The sequence below is a fragment of the Anopheles nili genome, chromosome 3, assembly GCF_943737925.1.
Source record: "Anopheles nili chromosome 3, idAnoNiliSN_F5_01, whole genome shotgun sequence".
Classification (NCBI taxonomy): Eukaryota; Metazoa; Arthropoda; class Insecta; order Diptera; family Culicidae; genus Anopheles; species Anopheles nili.
Window position 1 is genome coordinate 47,704,972 of NC_071292.1, and position 25,533 is coordinate 47,730,504.

The 25,533-nt window shown below is 37.9% G+C and overlaps 3 protein-coding genes across 3 annotated transcripts; all 3 read right to left on the reverse strand.

The window, feature by feature from the left end:
• Window positions 1–63: 63 nt before the first annotated feature.
• On the reverse strand, window positions 64–1,606 carry LOC128727529 (NSFL1 cofactor p47). The gene is made up of 3 exons (XM_053821449.1): window positions 1,505–1,606; window positions 1,277–1,416; window positions 64–1,202 (listed from the first exon to the last, which is right to left on the reverse strand). The coding sequence occupies exons 1-3, from the start codon at window positions 1,604–1,606 to the stop codon at window positions 284–286; spliced, it is 1,161 nt and encodes a 386-aa protein (XP_053677424.1). The 3' UTR covers window positions 64–283.
• A 909-nt stretch (window positions 1,607–2,515) lies between these two features.
• Window positions 2,516–3,274, reverse strand: LOC128726176 (nucleoside diphosphate kinase 6). The gene is made up of 3 exons (XM_053819968.1): window positions 3,075–3,274; window positions 2,846–3,006; window positions 2,516–2,768 (listed from the first exon to the last, which is right to left on the reverse strand). Exons 1-3 carry the CDS (start codon window positions 3,272–3,274, stop codon window positions 2,710–2,712), a joined length of 420 nt encoding a protein of 139 aa, XP_053675943.1. The 3' UTR covers window positions 2,516–2,709.
• Window positions 3,275–11,899: 8,625 nt separating this feature from the next.
• Window positions 11,900–24,066, reverse strand: LOC128726799 (aldehyde dehydrogenase family 3 member B1). Its single transcript, XM_053820626.1, has 10 exons — window positions 23,727–24,066; window positions 17,622–17,662; window positions 17,489–17,547; window positions 16,945–17,347; window positions 16,065–16,459; window positions 15,789–15,986; window positions 14,779–14,894; window positions 13,342–13,477; window positions 13,108–13,258; window positions 11,900–12,406 (listed from the first exon to the last, which is right to left on the reverse strand). Exons 1-10 carry the CDS (start codon window positions 24,064–24,066, stop codon window positions 12,395–12,397), a joined length of 1,851 nt encoding a protein of 616 aa, XP_053676601.1. The 3' UTR covers window positions 11,900–12,394.
• Between the last annotated feature and the right edge of the window lie 1,467 nt (window positions 24,067–25,533).

Consider the following 25,533-nt stretch of genomic DNA (forward strand, 5'->3'; position numbering starts at 1 on the left):
ATTTTATCACAATTGCTTCTCAAACATTCGTTATTATACTGCGTTGCGGAGAAATTATTTTTGTGTGTGTTAAGTTTGCATAGCTGCAACAACCTGGTTTGTATTTGTGAATGAATATAGAAAAAATGTTTGATTTTTAACATCGAATCTGTAAACTTGTAGTTCTTTTCCAGCAAAATAGGATACACTAATAGTAAAGTCTACAGAAGGTTTTGCAAAGCGTTACCCACTGCTATTTTAAATGTTTTGCCATGGTTTCAACATCTCATGCTAACGTAGGTGATCAGTTAAGCCGTTGCATGATGGCCGCATTTAGTAGTCCAGCATCTTTTAAGGTTTGAGCTCCATCGGTTAGCTCTTTGCTCGGGAACGTCGTCATAAGCGCAAAGTTCTGCGATACATACTGGGGTCTAGCACTGACGATATACCGTCGTACATGATCAACAGTATGCGTTTGGTTGAATCGCGCCGAAAGACGGCTTCCATCAGTCAGGCGAATTTGAAGCATCGTCGTCGGTTGGCTGCTGTCCAGGGTGAGTTCTTCTGAGGCGCGTTTTTCATTCTGTTCATTGTTACTACTACCGCTACTGGTAGTATTGCTACTGCTGCTAGTAGTTGCCATGGGTGGAACAGGACTGCCGAGAGTTTGTCCAGATCCTCCAAATGCCTGATACGGCTTATTACGCTTCACGTACTCCTCACGACGATTGTCCTTCAGCTCCACACGAAACATAGTTTGACCCTTTGAGCGCAGTTCTTCCGGAATTTCTCCTCTTTTGATGGATTCGAAAAAATCACGATTCGCCGGATCTTCGTACAAACGCAGCTCACCATCATTGATGACAAATCCCTGGCGCCATAGTGTCAATGTCACAACTTCAGAGGCCTGTGAGCCGGATGCCGACCGAGACCCACGCGGTGTCACTTCCTGATGATCATCTTCAGTCTGTCCAAGGCGGTATCCCGCTCCAGTATAAAACGAGGATCCGGGACCACTGCTGTCGTCGGAAGGATCAAATGTTTCCAAGCTACCATCTTGAGCGGAACGGAAAATCTCCGACACATAATCTTTGATTGGGTTTTTTCGCGGAGGACCCAAAACTTGCTGGCCTGATCTTTCAGAACCACCGGCGTAAAAGGCTTGGCCCTGCTCATCTTCATCTTCCGACGAAGATGAGTTCAATGAATGAATCGTTGCTATGCTGAAAAATAAAAAAAAATATCATCAAACATATTTATAGTATGAAATCACGGTGATCAACCCGACGTTGCATACTTTGCATGTGGTTTGGATGCTTTCTTTGCTTTAGAGTCGGTGCGTGCAAATTGAATTGGTGAAGGATCGGCTGGCGGATTTTCTTCATCCGATACATCAGCATCGTCATTCGCAGCTTCATAGAAATTGCTCAAAGCTACCTAAAATAGGAGAGAACAAAACAACCAAAAATCAAATTGCAACTGTGTTATTAGATCGTGAGCTTTTCAATATCAAAATTTTACTCACTTGCAGTTCACCATTGGCCGCATCTAGAAAAAACTCGGCTCGTTCTTCCGATACACCGGTAATCTGTGCGAATTCTTTAACCTGCTCGTTATTGCTGGACATTTTCTCTAATATTGACGTAAAACGCTCTATCAATGTATTTGCGACTTGTAGAGATAAAAAATTACGTTACTGAACGATATTTAGCTGTTACAATAATTCCGCACAGAAAAGCAGCAAATCGCACTTGTGAAAAGCAAACCAGTCATTTTTGTTTGTCATTTGTCATTTTAGTTGTCAAAAAGCCGATAGGGCGTCTACTCACTGGTAGTTGAAAAATGCAAATAAATGCGCCAGGAAACCCCTAACGAATTTCTTAATATATGTCGTTTCTTTCATAACAGAAAACAAAATCTTAGAGACTGGCGATGCATGATGTGACTTGTGAATCGAAGCATCCCAAAAGGATGAATTTGTCAATCGATTGTACATCAATTTGTTATGATTTTTTGTTTGTGCAGAGCATGTATAGCCGGTACATATTTCCTGAGGCATGAGTAAGCGGGTTGAATGGCTGGGATCAATGCGAGCACATGTTGAGGCTCACGCTTCGCTGATACACTTTTTTTTTCCAATTTTCTGGCGTTCGGGAAAATTTTTAGATGATCAGCTGTTTTCTCACGTTAATGAGAATTTGAATGAGATGAGTTTCTTTCCTTCACTTTATCATTATCTTACCTAACCATTTACCTTGAAAATGTTTGATGCAGATCGTCCTGTGCTCGTCGAGTGAACGCGATGTTTTTCACTTAATAGAACTTTCCAAATCCATCTTTCCTCATCCTATAAATGTTATCAATTTTACGACAACATTTTGTGCGAGCTTTTTTAAATTGCCCACCTTTCCGCCTTCATAGGCGGTACAGCGGTACAGGCGGTATCTAGAAAATTTATGCATACATATTACAATCAACTATTGATTCATCGCACAATCGCTCCAACAAAAATTTTCCAAATCCATTTATTTAACAAGCAACATGCAAACATGCTGCGCTATATACTCGCGCTTATTCGCCTTGGGTAAATATCAAAGATAAAATATTTAGGATAGATGAATTATTTATTCATGGTTTATAACCAGCCTCCGCATTATTTTCAGCATATGCAATGCATGTTTAACTATTTTATGATTACGTTTCACAGACGGCGATAGAAAACTGCAATAATTACAGAACGGCTTCTCCAAAGAAAAATTTTCTCTCTAAAGCAACTGATTGCTCTGAATCTGAAATGGTAACCAACAATTGTTTATTTCAAGATCAAGATATTTCGAACTAGGCTTTACGCGAAGCTTAGGATTACCTGATCCATGAGTGGCGTTTCTAGTATCTGATATACCAAAATTGCTACGAATGCAGTCCGGATGGGTGTATACAGATTTCAAAACTTTGGTTGGTCCCATCAAGCTTCTCCATCGTTGGATTGCGTTATCTCCAGAAAGTAAGACGACTTCAGAAGGGCCACTGCAAACATAAAGCAATAGTTGAAAATGCATAGGGTATCTGGAAACATGTGAATTTATTAACTGTACCTAGTCATAAGCGACACTAAGCGACGAAAAAAGAATTTGCTACGATGTTCTTGGTAGAACTGCTCAGCTTCGTTCCTGGAGAGCATTATACGTTTTCTTGCTATTACTTGGAGTCCATTGGCCTTTAGCATTTGTTGTATTGTTTCGTAAGCGATAGGATTTTTTAGGCAATGTGGTTTAAAAATTGCTAACGTTGTCATTGTACAGCATATACTCCTTAAAGTATATTGAATAATGAATTACGTTTTTTGAATAATTTGTCTGTCTATTTCACTCTAGCTAGGTGGAATATATTCTATTACGTTTTTAATTAGCGTGAGTTCAAACACACATTCAAAAAATATTGAAATGTTGGTCATTTAGTAAAGGTAGATTCCTTACATTATAGAGAATTACACAATAAACAGCTAATGGAATAAGTATTAAAACAGATAATGTTCATTGTTACAACTGAATAATTCGAACTTACTTTAAACCGCCCTTGTTGAGAGATATTTAAAGTAATCAGTAATAGAAATGTTTGGTTGGGCTATGGCTAACACATTCGCTCAATCGCTGAAAAATGAAAAAAGTATTATTAAGACTTTGTGTCTCTTACAAAATACAAGTTAAGATTTAGAATACCAATATCTCAGTATATTTTAATGCATTTTAGCTGTTATTTCTGTCAAAACCTTCTTCTATTACAAGAAAATAGAATTATACGAGCTTAGACCCAACATTTAAAAACAAAATGAACAACCAAAACAATAATACGGCACGCTGAGGTTGACGTAATAAACGTCATTATGTTACACCATTTTTTACTTCATCTCACGTTGGTAAACTATTGTTAAATTTTCTATAAAGAAGTGGTCAACCTTTGAATATATTAGAAGTGACTCTGGAGTATTCAAATATAGAAGGCTACATCTCATTTCGCAAAATAGAAGAAGAAGAAGGCCAGGTTACAGATAAAGTAAAATTGAACGGGGAATGTTATTTTTAGAAAAAGTTCTGGATGTAAATCCCGGTATTTCATACTAAACGATGGGGAATCAATCATTCTTTCGATGTGAATCAATTTCAAAAAAATAAAATGATTTTAATGCAATTACGCTGGATTTCCCCGTTCGGATCGTGAATTTGACTAGCCGTCAGCACGTTTGAAAATACCAGTGACTGGAAATTACGCTTGAGCCGAAAAGTCGTTAACATGTAAAGTCATTAGTTAGTCGTTTAGTCGTTCTATATATAACCAAAAATACTTACACACACGCGCATGAATAAAGGCGCAAGCGTAGGCATAGATAGGTAATGTAAGATAATAAACGAATTGTGATATTTACAAAACGTGATTGATTGCAATTGGCGGTTTGTAGGTGGCGCGATATGAGCGCCACCTGGCGGGTGAGGCGTCCAAATGGAGTTCTCTCCCCGCTGTTCGGTAAAAGCTTCATAGCGCTGTACTTATGTTTCGTGTGCGTAAAAAGATAGTAAATGTTGTATCCACAAACCCCCCAAATGTTGAGCGTTTGTTTTTACGTGAATGCATATGCAAAAGAAAAAACGCTGCCACCGGAGGTCGGTGTACCATGCCGATGCTGCAACCGTTATCATAAGCCAATCCGTTGGAGTTAAATTATTCAATTTTACACATAAGAACACGTACAGTGTAAGAAGAGATGTAAGCTAAAACACACACACACAAGAAATGTGTACAAACAGCGAGGAGCGAGCTTATCGTATATGCAAACGTTGTGTTAGGGTGAAGCGCGAATACGGATCAAGCTCAACAGGAACGAACGGAGGATCCGCAATTCCTTGGCGGCGTCGCCAGCCACAGTTAAAAGGAGCTTTACGCGAGCGTTCTCACGTACGGTAACACATACCTATCTAGTTGTAGCGCAGCAGCATAGGGAAAGAGATAGGGCCAGCGAGAACCAGTTAGGGAACGGGAATGGCGGAGCACGGAAAACATTCTATCGAACGATCTGGTGATAATTTTTAATTTTATTTTAGTCGACGAAATTCAAATCTATCTGTCAATAAACTGTACTCAAAGTATAACGGCCGTGTAGTTGGTTTGGTTTTACGAAAGAAACGAACGTTACGAAAGAAAGAATCGAAAGAAAACTAATATTAGGTGACTTTTTCCGCCTTTTCCGAACTTTTATTCAGGTTTGAAAACTTGGGTACGATCGACAAAAATGTCACCTCCTAGCTGGTATGCGCTCCTGTTACTTTTTTGGAAAAATTTCGGTTTTTCGGATTTTTTGAAAATTTTTTGGAGATTTTTTTTCGGATCCGATCGACAAAAATGTGACCTCCTAGCTGGTATGCGCTCCTGTTACTTTTTTGAAAAATTTTCGGTTTTTCGGATTTTTGGAAATTTTTTGGAGATTTTTTTTTCGGATCCGATTGACAAAAATGTGACCTCTTCGCTGGTATGCGCTCCTGTTACTTTTTTGGAAAATTTTCGGTTTTTCGGATTTTTGGAAATTTTTTGGAGATTTTTTTTTCGGATCCGATCGGCAAAAATGTGACCTCCTCGCTGGTATGCGCTCCTGTTACTTTTTTGGAAAATTTTCGATTTTTCGGATTTTTTGGAGATTTTTTGGAGATTTTTTTTTCGGATCCGATCGACAAAAATGTGACCTCCTCGCTGGTATGCGCTCCTGTTACTTTTTTGGAAAATTTTCGATTTTTCGGATTTTTTGGAGATTTTTTTTTCGGATCCGATCGACAAAAAAGTGACCTCCAAGCTGGTATGCGCTCCTGTTACTTTTTTGGAAAATTTTCGATTTTTCGGATTTTTTGGAGATTTTTTGGGGATTTTTTTTCGGATCCGATCGACAAAAAAGTAACCTCCTATCTGGTATGCGCTCCTGTTACTTTTTTGGAAAATTTTCGATTTTTCGGATTTTTTGGAGATTTTTTGGGGATTTTTTTTCGGATCCGATCGACAAAAAAGTAACCTCCTATCTGGTATGCGCTCCTGTTACTTTTTTGGAAAATTTTCGGTTTTTCGGATTTTTGGAAATTTTTTGGAGATTTTTTTTCGGATCCGATCGACAAAAAAGTAACCTCCTATCTGGTATGCGCTCCTGTTACTTTTTTGGAAAATTTTCGATTTTTCGGATTTTTTGGAGATTTTTTGGGGATTTTTTTTCGGATCCGATCGACAAAAAAGTGACCTCCAAGCTGGTATGCGCTCCTGTTACTTTTTTGGAAAATTTTCGATTTTTCGGATTTTTTGGAGATTTTTTGGGGATTTTTTTTCGGATCCGATCGACAAAAAAGTAACCTCCTATCTGGTATGCGCTCCTGTTACTTTTTTGGAAAATTTTCGATTTTTCGGATTTTTTGGAGATTTTTTGGGGATTTTTTTTCGGATCCGATCGACAAAAAAGTGACCTCCAAGCTGGTATGCGCTCCTGTTACTTTTTTGGAAAATTTTCGATTTTTCGGATTTTTTGGAGATTTTTTGGGGATTTTTTTTCGGATCCGATCGACAAAAAAGTAACCTCCTATCTGGTATGCGCTCCTGTTACTTTTTTGGAAAATTTTCGATTTTTCGGATTTTTTGGAGATTTTTTGGGGATTTTTTTTTCGGATCCGATCGACAAAAAAGTGACCTCCAAGCTGGTATGCGCTCCTGTTACTTTTTTGGAAAATTTTCGATTTTTCGGATTTTTTGGAGATTTTTTGGGGATTTTTTTTCGGATCCGATCGACAAAAAAGTAACCTCCTATCTGGTATGCGCTCCTGTTACTTTTTTGGAAAATTTTCGATTTTTCGGATTTTTTGAGAATTTTTGGGGATTTTTTTTCGGATCCGATCGACAAAAAAGTGACCTCCAAGCTGGTATGCGCTCCTGTTACTTTTTTGGAAAATTTTCGATTTTTCGGATTTTTTGGAGATTTTTTGGGGATTTTTTTTCGGATCCGATCGACAAAAAAGTGACCTCCTATCTGGTATGCGCTCCTGTTACTTTTTTGGAAAATTTTCGATTTTTCGGATTTTTTGGAGATTTTTTGGGGATTTTTTTTCGGATCCGATCGACAAAAAAGTAACCTCCTATCTGGTATGCGCTCCTGTTACTTTTTTGGAAAATTTTCGATTTTTCGGATTTTTTGGAGATTTTTTGGGGATTTTTTTTCGGATCCGATCGACAAAAAAGTGACCTCCAAGCTGGTATGCGCTCCTGTTACTTTTTTGGAAAATTTTCGATTTTTCGGATTTTTTGGAGATTTTTTGGGGATTTTTTTTCGGATCCGATCGACAAAAAAGTAACCTCCTATCTGGTATGCGCTCCTGTTACTTTTTTGGAAAATTTTCGATTTTTCGGATTTTTTGGAGATTTTTTGGGGATTTTTTTTCGGATCCGATCGACAAAAAAGTGACCTCCAAGCTGGTATGCGCTCCTGTTACTTTTTTGGAAAATTTTCGATTTTTCGGATTTTTTGGAGATTTTTTGGGGATTTTTTTTCGGATCCGATCGACAAAAAAGTAACCTCCTATCTGGTATGCGCTCCTGTTACTTTTTTGGAAAATTTTCGATTTTTCGGATTTTTTGGAGATTTTTTGGGGATTTTTTTTCGGATCCGATCGACAAAAAAGTGACCTCCAAGCTGGTATGCGCTCCTGTTACTTTTTTGGAAAATTTTCGATTTTTCGGATTTTTTGGAGATTTTTTGGGGATTTTTTTTCGGATCCGATCGACAAAAAAGTAACCTCCTATCTGGTATGCGCTCCTGTTACTTTTTTGGAAAATTTTCGATTTTTCGGATTTTTTGAGAATTTTTGGGGATTTTTTTTTCGGATCCGATCGACAAAAAAGTGACCTCCAAGCTGGTATGCGCTCCTGTTACTTTTTTGGAAAATTTTCGATTTTTCGGATTTTTTGGAGATTTTTTGGGGATTTTTTTTCGGATCCGATCGACAAAAAAGTGACCTCCTATCTGGTATGCGCTCCTGTTACTTTTTTGGAAAATTTTCGATTTTTCGGATTTTTTGGAGATTTTTTGGGGATTTTTTTTCGGATCCGATCGACAAAAAAGTGACCTCCAAGCTGGTATGCGCTCCTGTTACTTTTTTGGAAAATTTTCGATTTTTCGGATTTTTTGGAGATTTTTTGGGGATTTTTTTTCGGATCCGATCGACAAAAAAGTGACCTCCTATCTGGTATGCGCTCCTGTTACTTTTTTGGAAAATTTTCGGTTTTTTCGGATTTTTGGAAATTTTTTGGAGATTTTTTTTCGGATCCGATCGACAAAAAAGTAACCTCCTATCTGGTATGCGCTCCTGTTACTTTTTTGGAAAATTTTCGATTTTTCGGATTTTTTGGAGATTTTTTGGGGATTTTTTTTCGGATCCGATCGACAAAAAAGTGACCTCCAAGCTGGTATGCGCTCCTGTTACTTTTTTGGAAAATTTTCGATTTTTCGGATTTTTTGGAGATTTTTTGGGGATTTTTTTTCGGATCCGATCGACAAAAAAGTAACCTCCTATCTGGTATGCGCTCCTGTTACTTTTTTGGAAAATTTTCGATTTTTCGGATTTTTTGGAGATTTTTTGGGGATTTTTTTTCGGATCCGATCGACAAAAAAGTGACCTCCAAGCTGGTATGCGCTCCTGTTACTTTTTTGGAAAATTTTCGATTTTTCGGATTTTTTGGAGATTTTTTGGGGATTTTTTTTCGGATCCGATCGACAAAAAAGTAACCTCCTATCTGGTATGCGCTCCTGTTACTTTTTTGGAAAATTTTCGATTTTTCGGATTTTTTGGAGATTTTTTGGGGATTTTTTTTCGGATCCGATCGACAAAAAAGTGACCTCCAAGCTGGTATGCGCTCCTGTTACTTTTTTGGAAAATTTTCGATTTTTCGGATTTTTTGGAGATTTTTTGGGGATTTTTTTTCGGATCCGATCGACAAAAAAGTAACCTCCTATCTGGTATGCGCTCCTGTTACTTTTTTGGAAAATTTTCGATTTTTCGGATTTTTTGAGAATTTTTGGGGATTTTTTTTCGGATCCGATCGACAAAAAAGTGACCTCCAAGCTGGTATGCGCTCCTGTTACTTTTTTGGAAAATTTTCGATTTTTCGGATTTTTTGGAGATTTTTTGGGGATTTTTTTTCGGATCCGATCGACAAAAAAGTGACCTCCAAGCTGGTATGCGCTCCTGTTACTTTTTTGGAAAATTTTCGATTTTTCGGATTTTTTGGAGATTTTTTGGGGATTTTTTTTCGGATCCGATCGACAAAAAAGTGACCTCCTATCTGGTATGCGCTCCTGTTACTTTTTTGGAAAATTTTCGGTTTTTCGGATTTTTGGAAATTTTTTGGAGATTTTTTTTCGGATCCGATCGACAAAAAAGTAACCTCCTATCTGGTATGCGCTCCTGTTACTTTTTTGGAAAATTTTCGATTTTTCGGATTTTTTGGAGATTTTTTGGGGATTTTTTTTCGGATCCGATCGACAAAAAAGTGACCTCCAAGCTGGTATGCGCTCCTGTTACTTTTTTGGACAATTTTCGAATTTTCGGATTTTTTGGAGATTTTTTTTCGGATCCGATCGACAAAAATGTGACCTCCTAGCTGGTATGCGCTCCTGTTACTTTTTTGCAAAATTTTCGATTTTTCGGATTTTTTGAAGATTTTTTGGGGATTTTTTTTCGGATCCGATCGACAAAAAAGTGACCTCCAAGCTGGTATGCGCTCCTGTTACTTTTTTGGAAAATTTTCGATTTTTCGGATTTTTTGGAGATTTTTTGGGGATTTTTTTTTCGGATCCGATCGACAAAAAAGTGACCTCCAAGCTGGTATGCGCTCCTGTTACTTTTTTGGAAAATTTTCGATTTTTCGGATTTTTTGGAGATTTTTTGGGGATTTTTTTTCGGATCCGATCGACAAAAATGTGACCTCCTATCTGGTATGCGCTCCTGTTACTTTTTTGGAAAATTTTCGGTTTTTCGGATTTTTGGAAATTTTTTGGAGATTTTTTTTCGGATCCGATCGACAAAAAAGTGACCTCCAAGCTGGTATGCGCTCCTGTTACTTTTTTGAAAAATTTTCCGGTTTTTCAGATTTTTTGGAGTTTTTTTGGGGTTTTTTTTTCGGGTCCGATCGACAAAAAAGTAACCTCTTAGCTGGTATGCGCTCCTGTTACTTTTTTGAAAAATTTTCGATTTTCGGATTTTTTGGAGATTTTTTGGAGATTTTTTTTCGGATCTGATCGACAAAAAAGTGACTTCATAGCTTGTTTCCGCTCCTGTTACTTTTATTGAAAATTTTCAGATTTTCGAATTTTTGGGAGATTTTATTTGTCGGATCCAATCGACAAAAATGTGATCTCCTAGCTGGTGTGCGCTCCTTTTACTTGTTGCTCGTTTTTCCCAGAGAATTTTCGAATTTCTTGGAGATTTCAACATTTTTGCCTATTACTGAAAAAGCAGATGTACAAATAATCAACAGGACAAATATATTGGTAAGATACACGATTAAAAGCGAATAAACAATAGTATTCAAAAGATATGCTGTAAATTAATCCACAGACATTAAACAGAGTACCGCTAATTGTAGGAACAAAACCCATAAAATTTTACGCAAAAATAATAGTAGAGCATACCATCCATAATGCTGAACGATCGTATCACAAAATGCTCCGCATGGTCAAAACGATTCAAGCACTTGAAGCGTTTCAATCATTTGAAACATTTCAAGCTCTGTAACTGTTATTTTTTTCAGTAATAGATGGCGCTAAATACTTCAAAGAGAAAATTTGTTGTTCTATTGATATTGATAGATGACTCTGCTTGTTGAAATGTTTCAATTCACGAAACGTTTCAATCGTTAAAGAAATAGCGTCATCTATTGGTAAGTAGGTGAATCTTTCAGACCGTTAGTGGCACAGGGTGTCGGAATTTGCAGTTCAGTTCAGTACGGCAAATTATCACCTCTTGGATGGTATGTTCTCCTGTTACTTTAGCTTAAAATTTGATCTATTTTGCCGGTGCAGTGCGTGAAAAGTTTTCGGTCTTCATTATTTCACCTTTTTGTTTGCCAAGCGCTTGTTTATTCCCTTTTAATGAGCATGTTCTCTGTGAATAGATTTCCTTGCCAAATCGTTTGAACATTTATCATTTGCATAGCTCATAATTATTTCATAAATTGTTAACAACCGTTTATTTCAAGCGGTGTGCTCGCATCATTTGACTTAAAATAATAGTCTTCGCTCAATAAATGATAAATGATTGTTTCAATTTCAAATGTATGAAGATGAAACTGGGATATGTTTCACTTTTAATTTAAAAAATATACTACACAATCCGTAAATCGTTTTTGTGTATATGATTCGATGGTTATGGGACAAAAATGAATAAAAAGGCGCAAAATGATCGAAATTGTACGTAATATTCTTCAAGTTTTTGTTCACCGCTGTGAAAAATATTGTAAACAACATAAACGTCACTAACGTCAATTGCATGCTTTGCGCAACAAACGCTCCTTCTCGAATACGCACTCATCGTTTTGCTAGCGCTGTCTCATTTATGTGCCAAATTCACAAGTTATGCATAATGCTTTGTTTACTTTTTCTAAACTGTATACAATGCTGATGATGATGATTATGTCCAGCGTTCTGGTTGGGATTGACAGATTAGAACAAAATGAATCGTTTCATTATGAAATATTTCATAGTACAAATGCAACGAAAGTTTCGGCATAAAAACTCTTATAAACCATTGACTCTTTTATATTATTTTTTGATTGTTTTATTCATAAAATATATTTATGACCTTATACAACGAAATAAAAAAAAATCAATACATATATGAATTACCCAACATTTATTGCTTAATCCCAAAACAATACCCTGTGCGCAAGCATCTGAATGTCCTATGTTTTGTGATTTGTGAATAGTTTGCACGATTATAATTTAAAACTTAAAGCACGCAACAACAATTTCCAATGCCACATTCAACGTTATTTCTTTGATATTTGAAAAATTGTTGTAGAAAACATTGTTTTAATAAAATGTCTAAAAAAAAAGATTTTTTTCAGTTCCCTAATTGTCCTATATCGTCCATCCCCCATACCGGCGGAGTGTAGTATTAAAATTATCCAGACAACATTGCGCGGAAATAAAATAATTGCAAGTGATCTACACGTTTAACAAAATGGAAAAAAAGACTATCTTTTAAGTTATTTTTCCGGTATTTCCGTAGATGAAGGATGCACCAGCATTATCCTTTCTTCTAGGTCGGCACTTCTGTTGTCCTGTACAGTCACAGTCTCTACGATCATCGGCTTTCACCAGCGTTAGAGTCGATGAACAGCATTATTCGTCATCCTGAGGGTAGAAACAATAGAAAATTGTGAGAGAAAATAAACATAACAAAGCTGCCATGTTGGTCGTCTGGTCTAGTTCACACTACTATGGAAGATGAAATACTTCTGCATGAATTAAATTGATATAGCATAATATATTTTCTTATCAATAACTCCATTCTTCTCTCTAACGCCATAATAATGATTAACATTGTTATTTACAGCACAAAGCTAATCAGGCGTAGGTCGTATCTGAATTTAGTCGACGAATAGGATATGAAAACTATCTACAGAAAACACGCTATCTTTAAAATTGGGACATTGAAACGTATAAAATTGTGGAGTTCAAAATATTTATTCAGTTCGCCCAAAGGTACTGTTTAACAGCATGCATAACCTTCCCGAAATTGGTGTTTAATACTATGTGCATTTCAATTCATTTTATTTTGAACGAGTCGAGAAAAAAGAAGTTCAACAAACGATGAATTGCGCAGCCATTTTGTGATCGTATCTAGGATCTTGCTATCTTTCAACCCACCAAGCTACGCCTCCCCCTCTATTAATGGTGGTTTATTTCAAACGTCTCTGAAAAAGGATCGCATAAGACATGAAAATTTATCATATTAATATTTGAATGGAGGTTCAACGCTAGTCTATGTCATAGCTTGTAGGAAGTCGGACCATGGTTGTGTAGGCAGAAACGATAGGTCTATGCGTATTTACCTTAAGGATGGCGCTCAGCGCGAGGGTTGATGCAACACCAATACCGAACATCAATAGATATGGCAAAAAGTTCAAGTTGATTCCCTGACGCTTCTTCAGCAGAACGCTCAGGAAGGACAGCTTACTTTCCGAGTACGGCGGGTATCGAGAACTAGGAGTAGCACAAAAGAAAACCAAAAATAGAAATACAATGTTATCCGAACCACGGGAATTCTATCGGGATGGGGAACTTACGCGGCCAGCTTTTCGCCAATTGGGTTGAAATCTTTCGTCAAACAGGACTTCTTGTGGACGAACGTGTCAAAGGAGTATTTACCGTGGTAAGAACCCATACCACTAGGGCCAACTCCACCGAATGGCAATGCTTCAACTGATGGAAAGAGACATCTTATATAAATACACCATTTTCAAAAAGGTTAACATGCAACGACGCAATTCACATGGGATTCTAGAAAAGAGACTATTAAACTAACTATTACGTTAGAAAGCTTATTATCGGTTAGTGCTTATTTTAAAGAATAATCAAATAGCTATAATAGTTTACTATCAATTCAAACACTCTACAATACATTCTATGTACATTTTAATTTTTTTATCTATATTATAGATGCTGTAAAAACTACGCTGAAAGTTATGATGTAAAGTTTACAGGCTATTGCTTGGTTGATTATTGTGCAACAAAAATGTTGAAACAGATTATATTTGAAAGAAAACGGCATACACTCTTGCGGATATGCTTCGCAAAAGACAAATAAAAAAATAAAACAAGTATTTCAGATACCTGCTACATGAGCCATCGTATCATTTATGCAAACACCTCCGCTGGAAGTGTTTTGGATAATCTGACTACGATCCATTTCATTATTGCTGAAGATGTACAAACTCAACGGTTTATCGCTGTTGAGATGAGAACAATCATACAATTTTATTATCTTTTATAAAAACTTTCGACCCGTATTCCAATGATTGGGAAACAAAAAGCAAATGGCTCTGTGAATTATTGCAATATCTTCGACAACAGATGCAACATAGAGGAAAACAGTCTGAACACGAACGAGCTATAAGCAAAACCCGAAGCTTATGTATAAAGGAAAAACTATTTTGGTGTCGAGTGTTTCATACAGGCAACACGATTTGAAGCCAATCTTGCGTTCCTGTTTACATCTATTCGAATGCTAGTCTTGGATCTTGTCTCTTGATGATATTGTGTGGACTAGGTTTGCTTATCTAACCTGCAAAATGAGTTAGAGCATCGTTAACACAAATGCCTCCACTGGAAGTATTCGAAATTATGGCATCCCGATCCTTAATGTTCTGAGTAAACATATATAAACACAAAGGTTTGTCTCTGAGGAAAGAGAAAGCATAAATATTATCAATATCGGAAGCACTTTTAGCAAAAATGGGAGCGAATCACACAATGAACGGTAAATGCAATGAGCTCAAATTTCAAGCACATGTTGGCTATTGATATTAATAATTAATTTAGTTATTATTCTACCAAAACTAAAACTCATTAGGCAACTTAGCTCTGATCAGTAAAATATAAATATGACAAATTTGAATATAAAATAATAGTCGTAGTATTGTTTCTACAGACACTTTCAGCGTATTTTTTTGTGTTAGTGTTTTTTTACTCTAAATCGATATAAAACAACGATTAGCTCTAACCTGCACAATGCATTAGGGTATCGTTCACGCAAACGCCTCCGCTAGAGGTTTTTTCTATCATGGTACGTCTATCTGCCTCATTCTTACTGAAGATGTATAGGCAGAGAGGCTTATCACTAGCGTTCGCGGATGATGTAGCATATTGCGTTTCCATAACCAAGGACAATCGGTGTAAAAAAATCAGATAATAAACAGTTATATAGTGGATAAAATCAACCATTACCAAAAAAAGCTTTCCCATCCCAACGATACAATGATAATTGTTAAGAGAAACCTTCACCAAGTTGTTAAAATCAAAACATACTATAAACTCATCAAATAATCCGAATATTACTCTAATAAGATTTGATTATCATCTGTAATTGGGCATTTACCATACTACAGGTTCAAAGCCGTTACAAATTAGCAGAAAAAAAACTAGCCCACCACCACTCTGCTATGCAGCGGGTTACAACATTTCTGAAATCTGCACGAAGAAGAGCAGTGTTGCATCCTTACCAGCGTACTGCATGATCGTATCGTTAAGGCACATACTGCCCGATCGGGTTCCGTTAACGAAAAGTTCTTGAATTTTGGTGTCTAGCGTGAAGATGTACATCACCAGAGGTGGGGGTCTATGTTGTCGAGTGCAAATGATGGTGAATTGAGTGCAAATTGCAACAATATAAAATAAAATAGCCACAAATGAGCCATGAACAAAATTTGTAAATGTTGACCAATTGGATGTTTTTATCAAATTTTGACGATGTTTGCATCGAATTCCAGGAAGCAGCACATGCGACGGCACAAAATGAGAGGCATAAACCGAATAAAACGAAGTCGAACCGATGATGATATTCAGCGACAAAGACAAGGATATGTTGAAAACAACAGCAGCAATGAATAAGAATTGAACAACACAAAAAAATGAAAACAAATAAAAAAATGAGAAACAAAAGTCAATGATATTATGGAAAGTTCTGGTGTACCAGCGCCACCCGCGCAGTTAGTATCGATAGCGATTTCAGTACCTGGAGTTAATGAATTTGATTGCATCGAATGCGTTGTCGACGTTTAGGATTGGTAGGATGGGACCGAAAATTTCATCCTGCATCACGGGATCCGTTGACTTTACGTCGACCAGGATCGTTGGAGAGATGTAACGATCTTGCAAATCTGTTTCACCACCAATAGCCACATTTGCACCTTTCAGAAGCGAAGTAAGTCGCCTATTTAAAATATAAATCAGTATAGATTAGAATCCGTTAGGCATATCATTTGGTGTATTCTAATTTGGCAATACGCACTGAAAATGATTCTGGTTGATAATGCGGCAAAGATCTGGACTATCCTTTGGGTTCGTACCATACCATTCTTTCAGCACCTTTCGTGCTTCTTCGATAAACTGGTTCTGAACCTGCTTGCTGCAAAGTATGTAATCGGGCGCGATACACGTTTGGCCAGCATTGATGAACTTGCCCCATAGGATGCGCCGAGCTGCAATCTCAATGTTAGCCGTGCTATCCAAATAGCAAGGGCTTTTGCCGCCGAGCTCGAGCGTACAGGGCGTCAAGTGTTCACTACATGCCTGATGAACGATTTTGCCAACGCGGCCAGAGCCAGTGTAAAACACATAGTCGAACTTTTCCTTCAGCAACTCTGAGGTTTCTTTGGGGCCACCGGTAACCACTCGATAGCAAGCCTAAAAGCAATGAAACAATTTTTGAAAAATATTATCTTTATGTAGCGTTAATGATGAACACTGCAGTAGTATCTAATAAGCTATAATAATCATTACAGCTAGTAGATATGAACCAAAATAACACACCTTTACAAGAAAATGAGTGTTGCAAAAGGAACAATAAAGTTAGTGTTATTTCCGCGGTTTATAGTGAACTGATTAAATATTCTATGCAGGGTCTCACTGCAATAATTTTTTTAGCGTTATGGAAGTAAATTACGACTAAAAATCAATGAGAAATTGTTATGCGATAGAACATTTTTCGCAAAATCGAGATAAGATTTAATTATCAAACTGTATTCGAGAAAATGTGCAAAATTAGTACATGACGTTAGAATTGATTTCCATCCATAAGTAACGCATAAATAGGCACAACAACGATCATTTAAATCAATCCAATTTTGATCGGCGAACATGGGGTGATTAAGAATATCATTAGAACATACCGATGATAAATACTTTGGAAGAATTTCGGCAATAAATTTCGCCGAAGCCGGAGCAACTTCGCTTGGCTTGATTACGACGCAGTTTCCTGCTGCAATTGCAGCGGCCACCGGCACCAAGGTAAGCTGCAGCGGATAATTCCAGGCACCAATGACAAGTACCACTCCGTACGGATCTTTGTAGATATACACCCCATCCATCATGTTCACCAAGCTCTTCTCAGGTTTTTCCGGTTTCATCCATTCTCGCAAATTGTACAATGTATTGCGCAGATCATTCAGAATAAATTCGATTTCAAGCAGATGGGCTTCTTGCTTGTGCTTGCGTAGATCCGATGCCAGCACGTTTGCCATCTCGGCGGTGTTTTCTTCGTAGCATCGCATTAGTGCTTTCAGCTGATCCAATCTGTAATTATTAAAAACCATGAAAGAACTAATTTCTGAGAACGTGGATAAACAATTTTGAGCTGAAAATTATCCGACACATAGCACAGAACCAGTATGAAACACTCTAATAATTGCATTTTGGTCATACATTTACCCTTACCTAAAATCCACATCCCTCGTCTTACCACTGTTGAATGTGGTTCGAAGCTGCTGGACGATCTATGTAAAAAAGAAACGATTAATGAACAAATTCATGGGGTGTAACAACTCAAATTAGTCATGTCATGATGTACCTGTGAATAACTCATGTTGGAGTAATTAAACGCGAGAGATCCTGCAAAAAAAAATAAAAGAAACCAGAGGTTAAAAACTATATTGTTATACTCATGAGACACATTCTATTTAAAAAAAAAGATGCAGGTGATATCCATTATGGTCTCTTTCGGACACGAAGCTGACGTACAGCGAATAGTGCTAAACGAATCATTATTTCATTATTAAATTTAAATTTTAAGAAAACATTTCTAATAAAAAGTTGCTGACGAATATACTTAATATTCTTCGGTTGCGAAACTATTGCAAAAATTAAATGTCATAAATCCAAACAGCTGATGCATTCACTCCATGTAGTTTCTCTGTTTTCCTTTATGGAGAAGTAATTACTAGTAAGTTTAACTTAAATATACCCAAATCTGCTTGTAAGCAGGGTTGACACGGCGTTATGGTTTGCACTGTCTCCAAACAAATTTTACAACACCGGTGTCGCTAATTCGCCACACTTGATCACTTTCGCTAACCTAGTTTGTAAGCCGGGCTTTGTTTTGCTTTAAATGTCAAAACATTTGACGTGTTGCTGCTCTGCTCCGAATGTATGCACACACATGCACACTGCTAAATACGTTTTTTTTCTAAGCACTGAATTCGAATTACGAATAGGACGTTATTCTAATGTTTACGTTCAATGTCACTGGATCACAGTACACATTTGTTTATAGTTAAAAAAAATGAGTTTGCGATCATGTCGGGGAGTGTCTGGCAGCAAAAAAAGGAAGACAATTTCCGCATCCACGATAGTAACTATAGTTACTGCCTTTACCACACGTTTATGAACCAAAACTCTTCGTTTCAAACACGATTAGGATGTATCGGCATCTTCTCTGCTGCTGTATGCTTTATACGTTCCACAAAAATATCACGCGGCAGCTATACACACGCACGAAATGTGGCGCACTCACGTCAAGTATCCACCACCCGATGGATGCCCCCACCGCACTTGATGGACGTGCTTTCGAGTGCGTTAATCGACTCCGTTGGGTAACGACGATTCAAACTCACAACACAGCGCAAGGCGTTTGAACACTTATTACTCCCATCCTGCAATTAAACTCCCAGGAAGGGGGTGAAGAGGACGAGGACGCTCACAAAACGAACCGCGAAGGAACCGCAGCGAGTTGTCGGACCTAGACAGATGCGACCGCAACGCAGATTCGAGTAATCGATCGACATCACGGAACCACATCACGACGAGACGCATGAAGAAAGGCGAGGGCAATCAACGGTTGGAGAGAGAGGGAGAGACAAAAATGTTATGTAAAAAAATGCTTTGCCGGTTTACCTCTACACAGTTCAGCGCTGTCGATGCACGATTGACTCGTGCCTGACCAGCAAATGTGCGATCGCGAATGGCACCTGGCCTGAAACCCATCCTGCATAACCTTGGAGTTCGGGTTGACACATTCCCCGCGAGCCATGATTATGTTTATCTTTATGAGAAATTTCCCCATCCGCCTAATTCGAACTGGCGCTGATGACGTTTGCCAGTGATTATAAATAATTCAATTATTGCAATTATTGCATCTTGTCGGTAAAAGAAGGAAGTACCATGTCTCTCTGTCTCTGTTATGTGCATCTAAAAATATAACAAAAGAACACTGCATGCCATCGTTTCATAGTGTTTCATGACCGGTAGCAGCAATGGCCTTACTAAATTTTGGCTTTTAATTAGTTGCCAATTTTTAACACGCGAATAAGCAAACATTATCTGTTTCATTTTCTATGCGTGGAGGAGTTTTGTTTTCAACACGAATAAAGACATTGCATTCAGAGGTAAATCTTTGCATTGATATAATGCCCATGATCTGTGCAAGAGCACTTACTTATGGAAGCAAGCGAAACAAACAGAAAAGCAACCAATGCTACTTGTGACCTTCAAGTGGCGGTCAATGACAAATGAAATAATTGAATATTGTTTTGGTATGCTGCAGAATGTGCCAAATCACGCTGTGCTCAACAGAAGCTCACTAGAAAGTTAGAGGCTTTAATGTGCGTAAGAAGGGGCGTAGCAGCATTTGTTCATCGATTTGGTTGGTGGCAATTTGCCTAATATTTCCGAATCTCATTGGTAGCTTTCCTTGATTTTTTTTATATTCATTTGTGCTACAATGAATGGATTTCAGTTTTATTGATCACAGATTCACATATGCGGTTGTTTCGCATAGGAGTCATCGATATGAACGAGACGCTGAGGAATAAAAGTGTTTGGCTCTGTTCGCTGATTAAAATTCAAAACGTTGCTGAACTTTTACTTCGAGGACAGACATTTGGAGAAGGTTAATTCGTGAAGGTTACTATAGATTGTTTAAAAATAGCTTCCATAATGTGGAGAAACCGTTTGCCGAGGATCGCGCTGCTTATAAATAAAAACAGTCACTGACCCAATACAAGCTAGCTCATATTGGTGTGGTATCTGCTAGTATTATTATTTAAATGTTATCTTTATTTATCAGCGTTTTAAACACACCTCAACTGTAATTTTGGGAAAAGTTTTAACAATTAAACGATGTTATTTTTTGTCACAGCCTATCCTTGAATATACTAGCAATCGCATCAAACAAGTTCAGCGTCGCGATTGTAGTTGTTTCGCTTCAATTACCAAACCAACGGGACAGAGTGCAACTGGTGCATCGTTATGATGTCCATGGCAGTGGACAATGCCAGTCACAGAGGCCACCGTTGTGTTTGTGAACATCTGGAACAATTTCCTACGCAACGACACACTATCACGCTTGGTACCGTGTCATGTTGTTAACACAGCAAAATGATCCCCACAAAATGATCGCAACAAACGACGGAAGGGAATGCGATGCAGGGAAATAAAACCATTCTGCTTGCCATCATTTGAGTTGGTGCCGTGGCTAAGCCGAGAGGACTATGAACGTTCTTATCTTCCATCGCTTTCATGCTTTATCGACATTGTTACTCCTCGTGTCAAAGGTCACCTGTGATAACGATTCTTTGCTGACGGCGCTGATTATTTCCATTATTTTGGGTAATATAGAGAAAAGGAATTAACTACGTCTGTCGAAGAAGCATTAAATGGAAGTGTTTAATGGAAATCTAAAAGCATGAACTTTTAAATACCCCAATTTGACACGCTGATGTGACAAATAGTGCAATACGATGATACGTTTTTAAACGCAAAGCTTGACATGCAATTAACTACGCCACGTTTAATTACACGTCACAACTTAGTTTTAGGGCACGCTTGGGTAGGATGACATTCCGTTTTAAGAAACATTGCATCCAGTTCCTGATGCTTAACTTTTACTACATACAGATCTTGCATGAACGGAACATTAACAAAACCTGTTTCCTCGTACCGTCGTAGCACGTTGTGTGTTATTTTTTTCGTGCCAAAGTAACGACGCTGTACTTTTATCCTGCTGTTGCTGCACAGCAAAAAGCAGCAATACCATCATGATTCGACTTTTTTACCCTATGCCAGCGAAGGTTCACAAGTCCATAGGTCAGGCCGGCGATGGGTGGAGACGGAACGCGACAGCTTTGGTGGCCGCTTAGCGAATGAGTTATTTGCAATGAACTCTTACTGTTGTCATGGGTTAGAACCAAGCTGATCAAGGATTTAGCTGATTTCCGATGCGACCCGTCATCGGCATATACCGTTGATAAGATAAACGCTACGATAAGATTTTTGCCACTGCAACCGTGACCGACGAAATGCGTCACCTTTGAAATTAGCTTGGATTTGGATCATTTGTGCCACAATTTTGATGGAATCTTTTTTCGTCTTAGCATGATTTAAGTTGGCAAGATTTTACGTTTTTGTTTTCTGTTTGTTTAGCGCATGTTACAACACTACACTCTTGCGTGTGTTTCACTCAACCGCCAATAGCACCATAAACTGCACAAGTACGTAGAGTAGGTCTTCCGACGTAAGCGTACACCGTCGTTGCGATCCACTTTGCCTAACTTTTGCCCTGTCCCCGGTAGGAGCCGCATGTTTGTGGCCGGTTCTGCGAGTTTTCTCTTCCCAGCGACACGCGCAGACAGAAAAGGAGAAGGTTCACCTAGAGTGCGAGTGCGCGTACTCGAACTGAAGGTTACTTAAGTTTCCACTTCCACCACGTTTCACTTCAACGCTTGTTGATGCGTTTCTTTTTCCTCGGTTGTTATTCGGCCCGTCAGCTTTGCCAGCGAGCCTCAGGGCTTTGAAAACGGCGCTTCAGCAGGTCCTCATGACACACGTGTTTTATGCACACTAAAAGCTACACAATAGAATAGCACCCATTTACACAATAGAATCAATAGAAAAGCACCCAGACAGGAAGGAAAAAAGCGCTAAATCTACGTGGCCCTTTCACTGACCCACGACCCGACAAACTCAGGTCACAGGAAATAGGGGGAAGGATCCGTACGCAACTAACCTCGGAGCACACGCAAAATGCACTAATGGAGTGTTTCTGGTTTATTGACAAGCTCGCGGAGCTTCTGCTTCTGTTCCAGCGGACGGGCGTTTTGTTTTTGAACGAACGAAACAAATGTGACTGTTGTGCGGGAGCAAAACCCCCGAGGCGTCACTGGTTTCGGAGAGCAAACGTAAGGCGCTCGAGTACGCATATAACAACGAGTATGGAATATGGCCAAGCGTCACGCGAGTGTACAGTAACCGCTCAATTTGCGCTTCCTACTAGCTACCTACGTAAATGTATTTGGGTATATATATTTAAATAATAATTTATTGGTAATAAAACGAGCATGCAAATGTAAAACATATGTAACAAATGTGAAAGTGATTGTTTTAACTATTATCGTACATAAGAGATGTTTAAAGAATTTTGTAATCACATGGGAAAGACAGCCAATAGAGTTGTAACAGTAGCTAAAACACAAGTCGAAGGAAGCAAATTGCATTCCGTATTGCAATGAAAAGCACAAATTCACTTTTATTGAGGACTTGGGCTGCATGTGCCGAGCAACATCGGACCATTACTGTACCAGTTGTATGCCATCTCGCGCAAGTACGTGCAATGAATATATGCTCTCGCTGAGCGGCATGTACATTGCAAGAGAATGGATGATGATCGATCCCCGACGCATGGGTGCGCGAGGTGTGTTTGCTGTTGTGTGCTTTCGTTGTTGCGTGTTCACTTTCAGGCTTATTCATGCTCGACCGGACCGCTTGCATCAATTGAAACACGAAAAGCTTAGAGTAAAACCGTACACAAAGGAACCGAAATTAATTTGCGTTTACGATGGGAGCCTTCCTTAAGCCGAGGGAATTTAAATAAGGGGAAAGTGTGAAAAAAATCTTCCGATAGAACATTCAATTTGCAATTGTTTTTCAATTGCAAGTAAATTGTTTTGTAATTGAGAACTGGTAAGGGGGAGGCAATAAAAAAAATTTACTAAATTGCGACTTTACAAAAGCTCTAAATCACATTCTTTAACTGTTACAAAATTTTAGCATTCACATTACTACTCCGTATTACTGCGACATACGATCGTAATCATGAAATAAAGTTTATGCAATGGTTAAGTACAGTTTCCCCTTTATTAATTTCAAATCTATTCGTAAGTATATGCACGATAATTTTTAAAATCAAAACAAAAATCTTGTCACACTGAAAAGGAACACGTTTTACTAAAATTTGAGTGAAATTTTTTATGGTAACGAAAGAAAGCTTCTATAGAGCTTTTGGTCGCAAAATGTAAGCTCCAAACCAAGGAAGACGCGTCAAAGCTTTTTACAAAAGAAAAAACGATATTAAACTTATCGTTTCGTCGTTGATACCTGGTAATAATTTTTAAAATGTTTTTCGGAATAATGTGAAACTTAAGAATATAGGATAGGTTGGAAATATTAAATTTACTCTAATTTCCCAAAATTGGAACGGATAGATGAATGAACCTCATGAAAGGATTAATTTGAGGTCAATATTAGGACCTGTTTTGCAAAAAGAATAATATATAAGCTTTTTAATACCATGTAGCATATATTTATCTGACCTACATCTTGAATATAATCCTTGAAGAGAAAACGAAATAAAGTAAACGGAAAATAATAAAAATAATTCAGTCGTCTACCACCTTCCACTTACCGTCTACGGCTGGGTCCATATCAATCACAACCGTGGTCATCGAGTCCGGCTGAGGCTCTCTGCCGGATTCATCGGTTAAATTGAGTTTCTCTTGCAAATCGTTCGTTTTAGGGGCATTCAGGTCCATGTTTGCCATACTGCTTGTGGCGCTGCTGACACCGGAGCTTTTATTATCCTGTTGACAATCATTATTCACTTGCGAGTTTGATTGATTCGATAGCAGGTTTTCTTCGACGACATTCTTCTGATCAGTTTCGGTACCCGAAAATGCGAGTGTCACCTGCGGTACTTCACCAAAGAGGCGCGTTTCTTCGACGACGTTCATGGTCGATTTGTCCATCATCGACTCCCTTAGCATGGAATACATATGAATGTTTGAATATAATATGTAATATACCGTATTTGAAACATGTAACAAAATGTTATCCAATTTATATACTTTATATTTCTAAGCATATTGTTATGTATGAAATTCACGGTTTTGTTGAATAAACTTTTTACTGTTTTCCCTCAAATTTAAACTATAGTTGTATAGGAGCTATAGTTGTATAGGAGATTAAAGCGATTAATGGACAATGAGGAAACATTTTTACCATGTTTTTAATACAACAATAACAATGGTTTATTACAAGCACTGCATCTTTCATCCAATGAATTGAAACTGGAGAAAAGCGAATTATACCATACCGCATATCAGAATATGCAAGCAATGTTAAAAACATTGTTACTTTATGGATAATATAAACGTCAATTGTATGCATATATAGCAATCAGAACTAACATTCAGAGGCGTTTTAAGCGTGCAGTATTATAAATTTTATATAACAAATGTATGAAAACCATAATAATCAAAAGTATAAAAATTCCAAATACAGCCAGGCCGTTCTTAAATAAATAACAATAACAACAACAAAAGTATTAAAATTCATAGCCATGTTGCACGACCGTCTTATATGAAGTCCGTTAATACAATTTGTTATTATATTTGTTTTTTAATCCCTAGTGTTGCTTTCTAAAAGTAGTGATAAAAATGAATATACTTTGATAGTAGAAAACCGGTTGTAGAGAACATGAAAAGTACGATAAAATAGAAGGCTGGGCCTTAATTATTTGAGCAATTATCAATGTTTAAACTGCACCTTGTGAATACTATATGCTGGCAATTTTAATGCTACGGAATTTTCTCTGTTCGCTGTCGTTGGACCGTCGCAAACGATGGAGCTAACAAAAGGTGCGAAATGTATACGTACATACAAGTTTGATACAATCCGATTTGCTAATGTTTAACGAGCTAGCGCAAATCGTCTTCATATGGATGGTTTAGCTCCAAACGCATTTAACTACCAGTTTGGGAAATTCTATCAACCTTGAATGGTATTGGCATCCGAAATTAGGGTTTTCAGCTGTTTTCATCATGTTTTTACTATATTTTTATTTACCAAAAGACTAGTAGCATAATCCAACGGAAGGAAAGCGAACCTTCCTAATTTTCATTGGGTATCAACCGCATAAATATGTATCACAATTCAGCCAAGCGGAAAATCCAATCTTTGCCGGTGATCACTGCAATCCCAAGGTCAAATACCGGAAATTTATAAACATACCCAGATAGGCACGGTTTCGTCACTTTTCGTTGACCAAACGGTTGACCGGGCACCGATTGCGCAAAAGTGGCGTTTGAAATTTCATTCCCAGTGTTTTGGAAAGTAACTTTCGCGAAAGCCAAAGTGTCACAATAACCATTTCGTAGCATCGCACTAGTGAAAATGAAAAAAGCTAGCTGGACACTTTTAAGGGCTTTGGATAA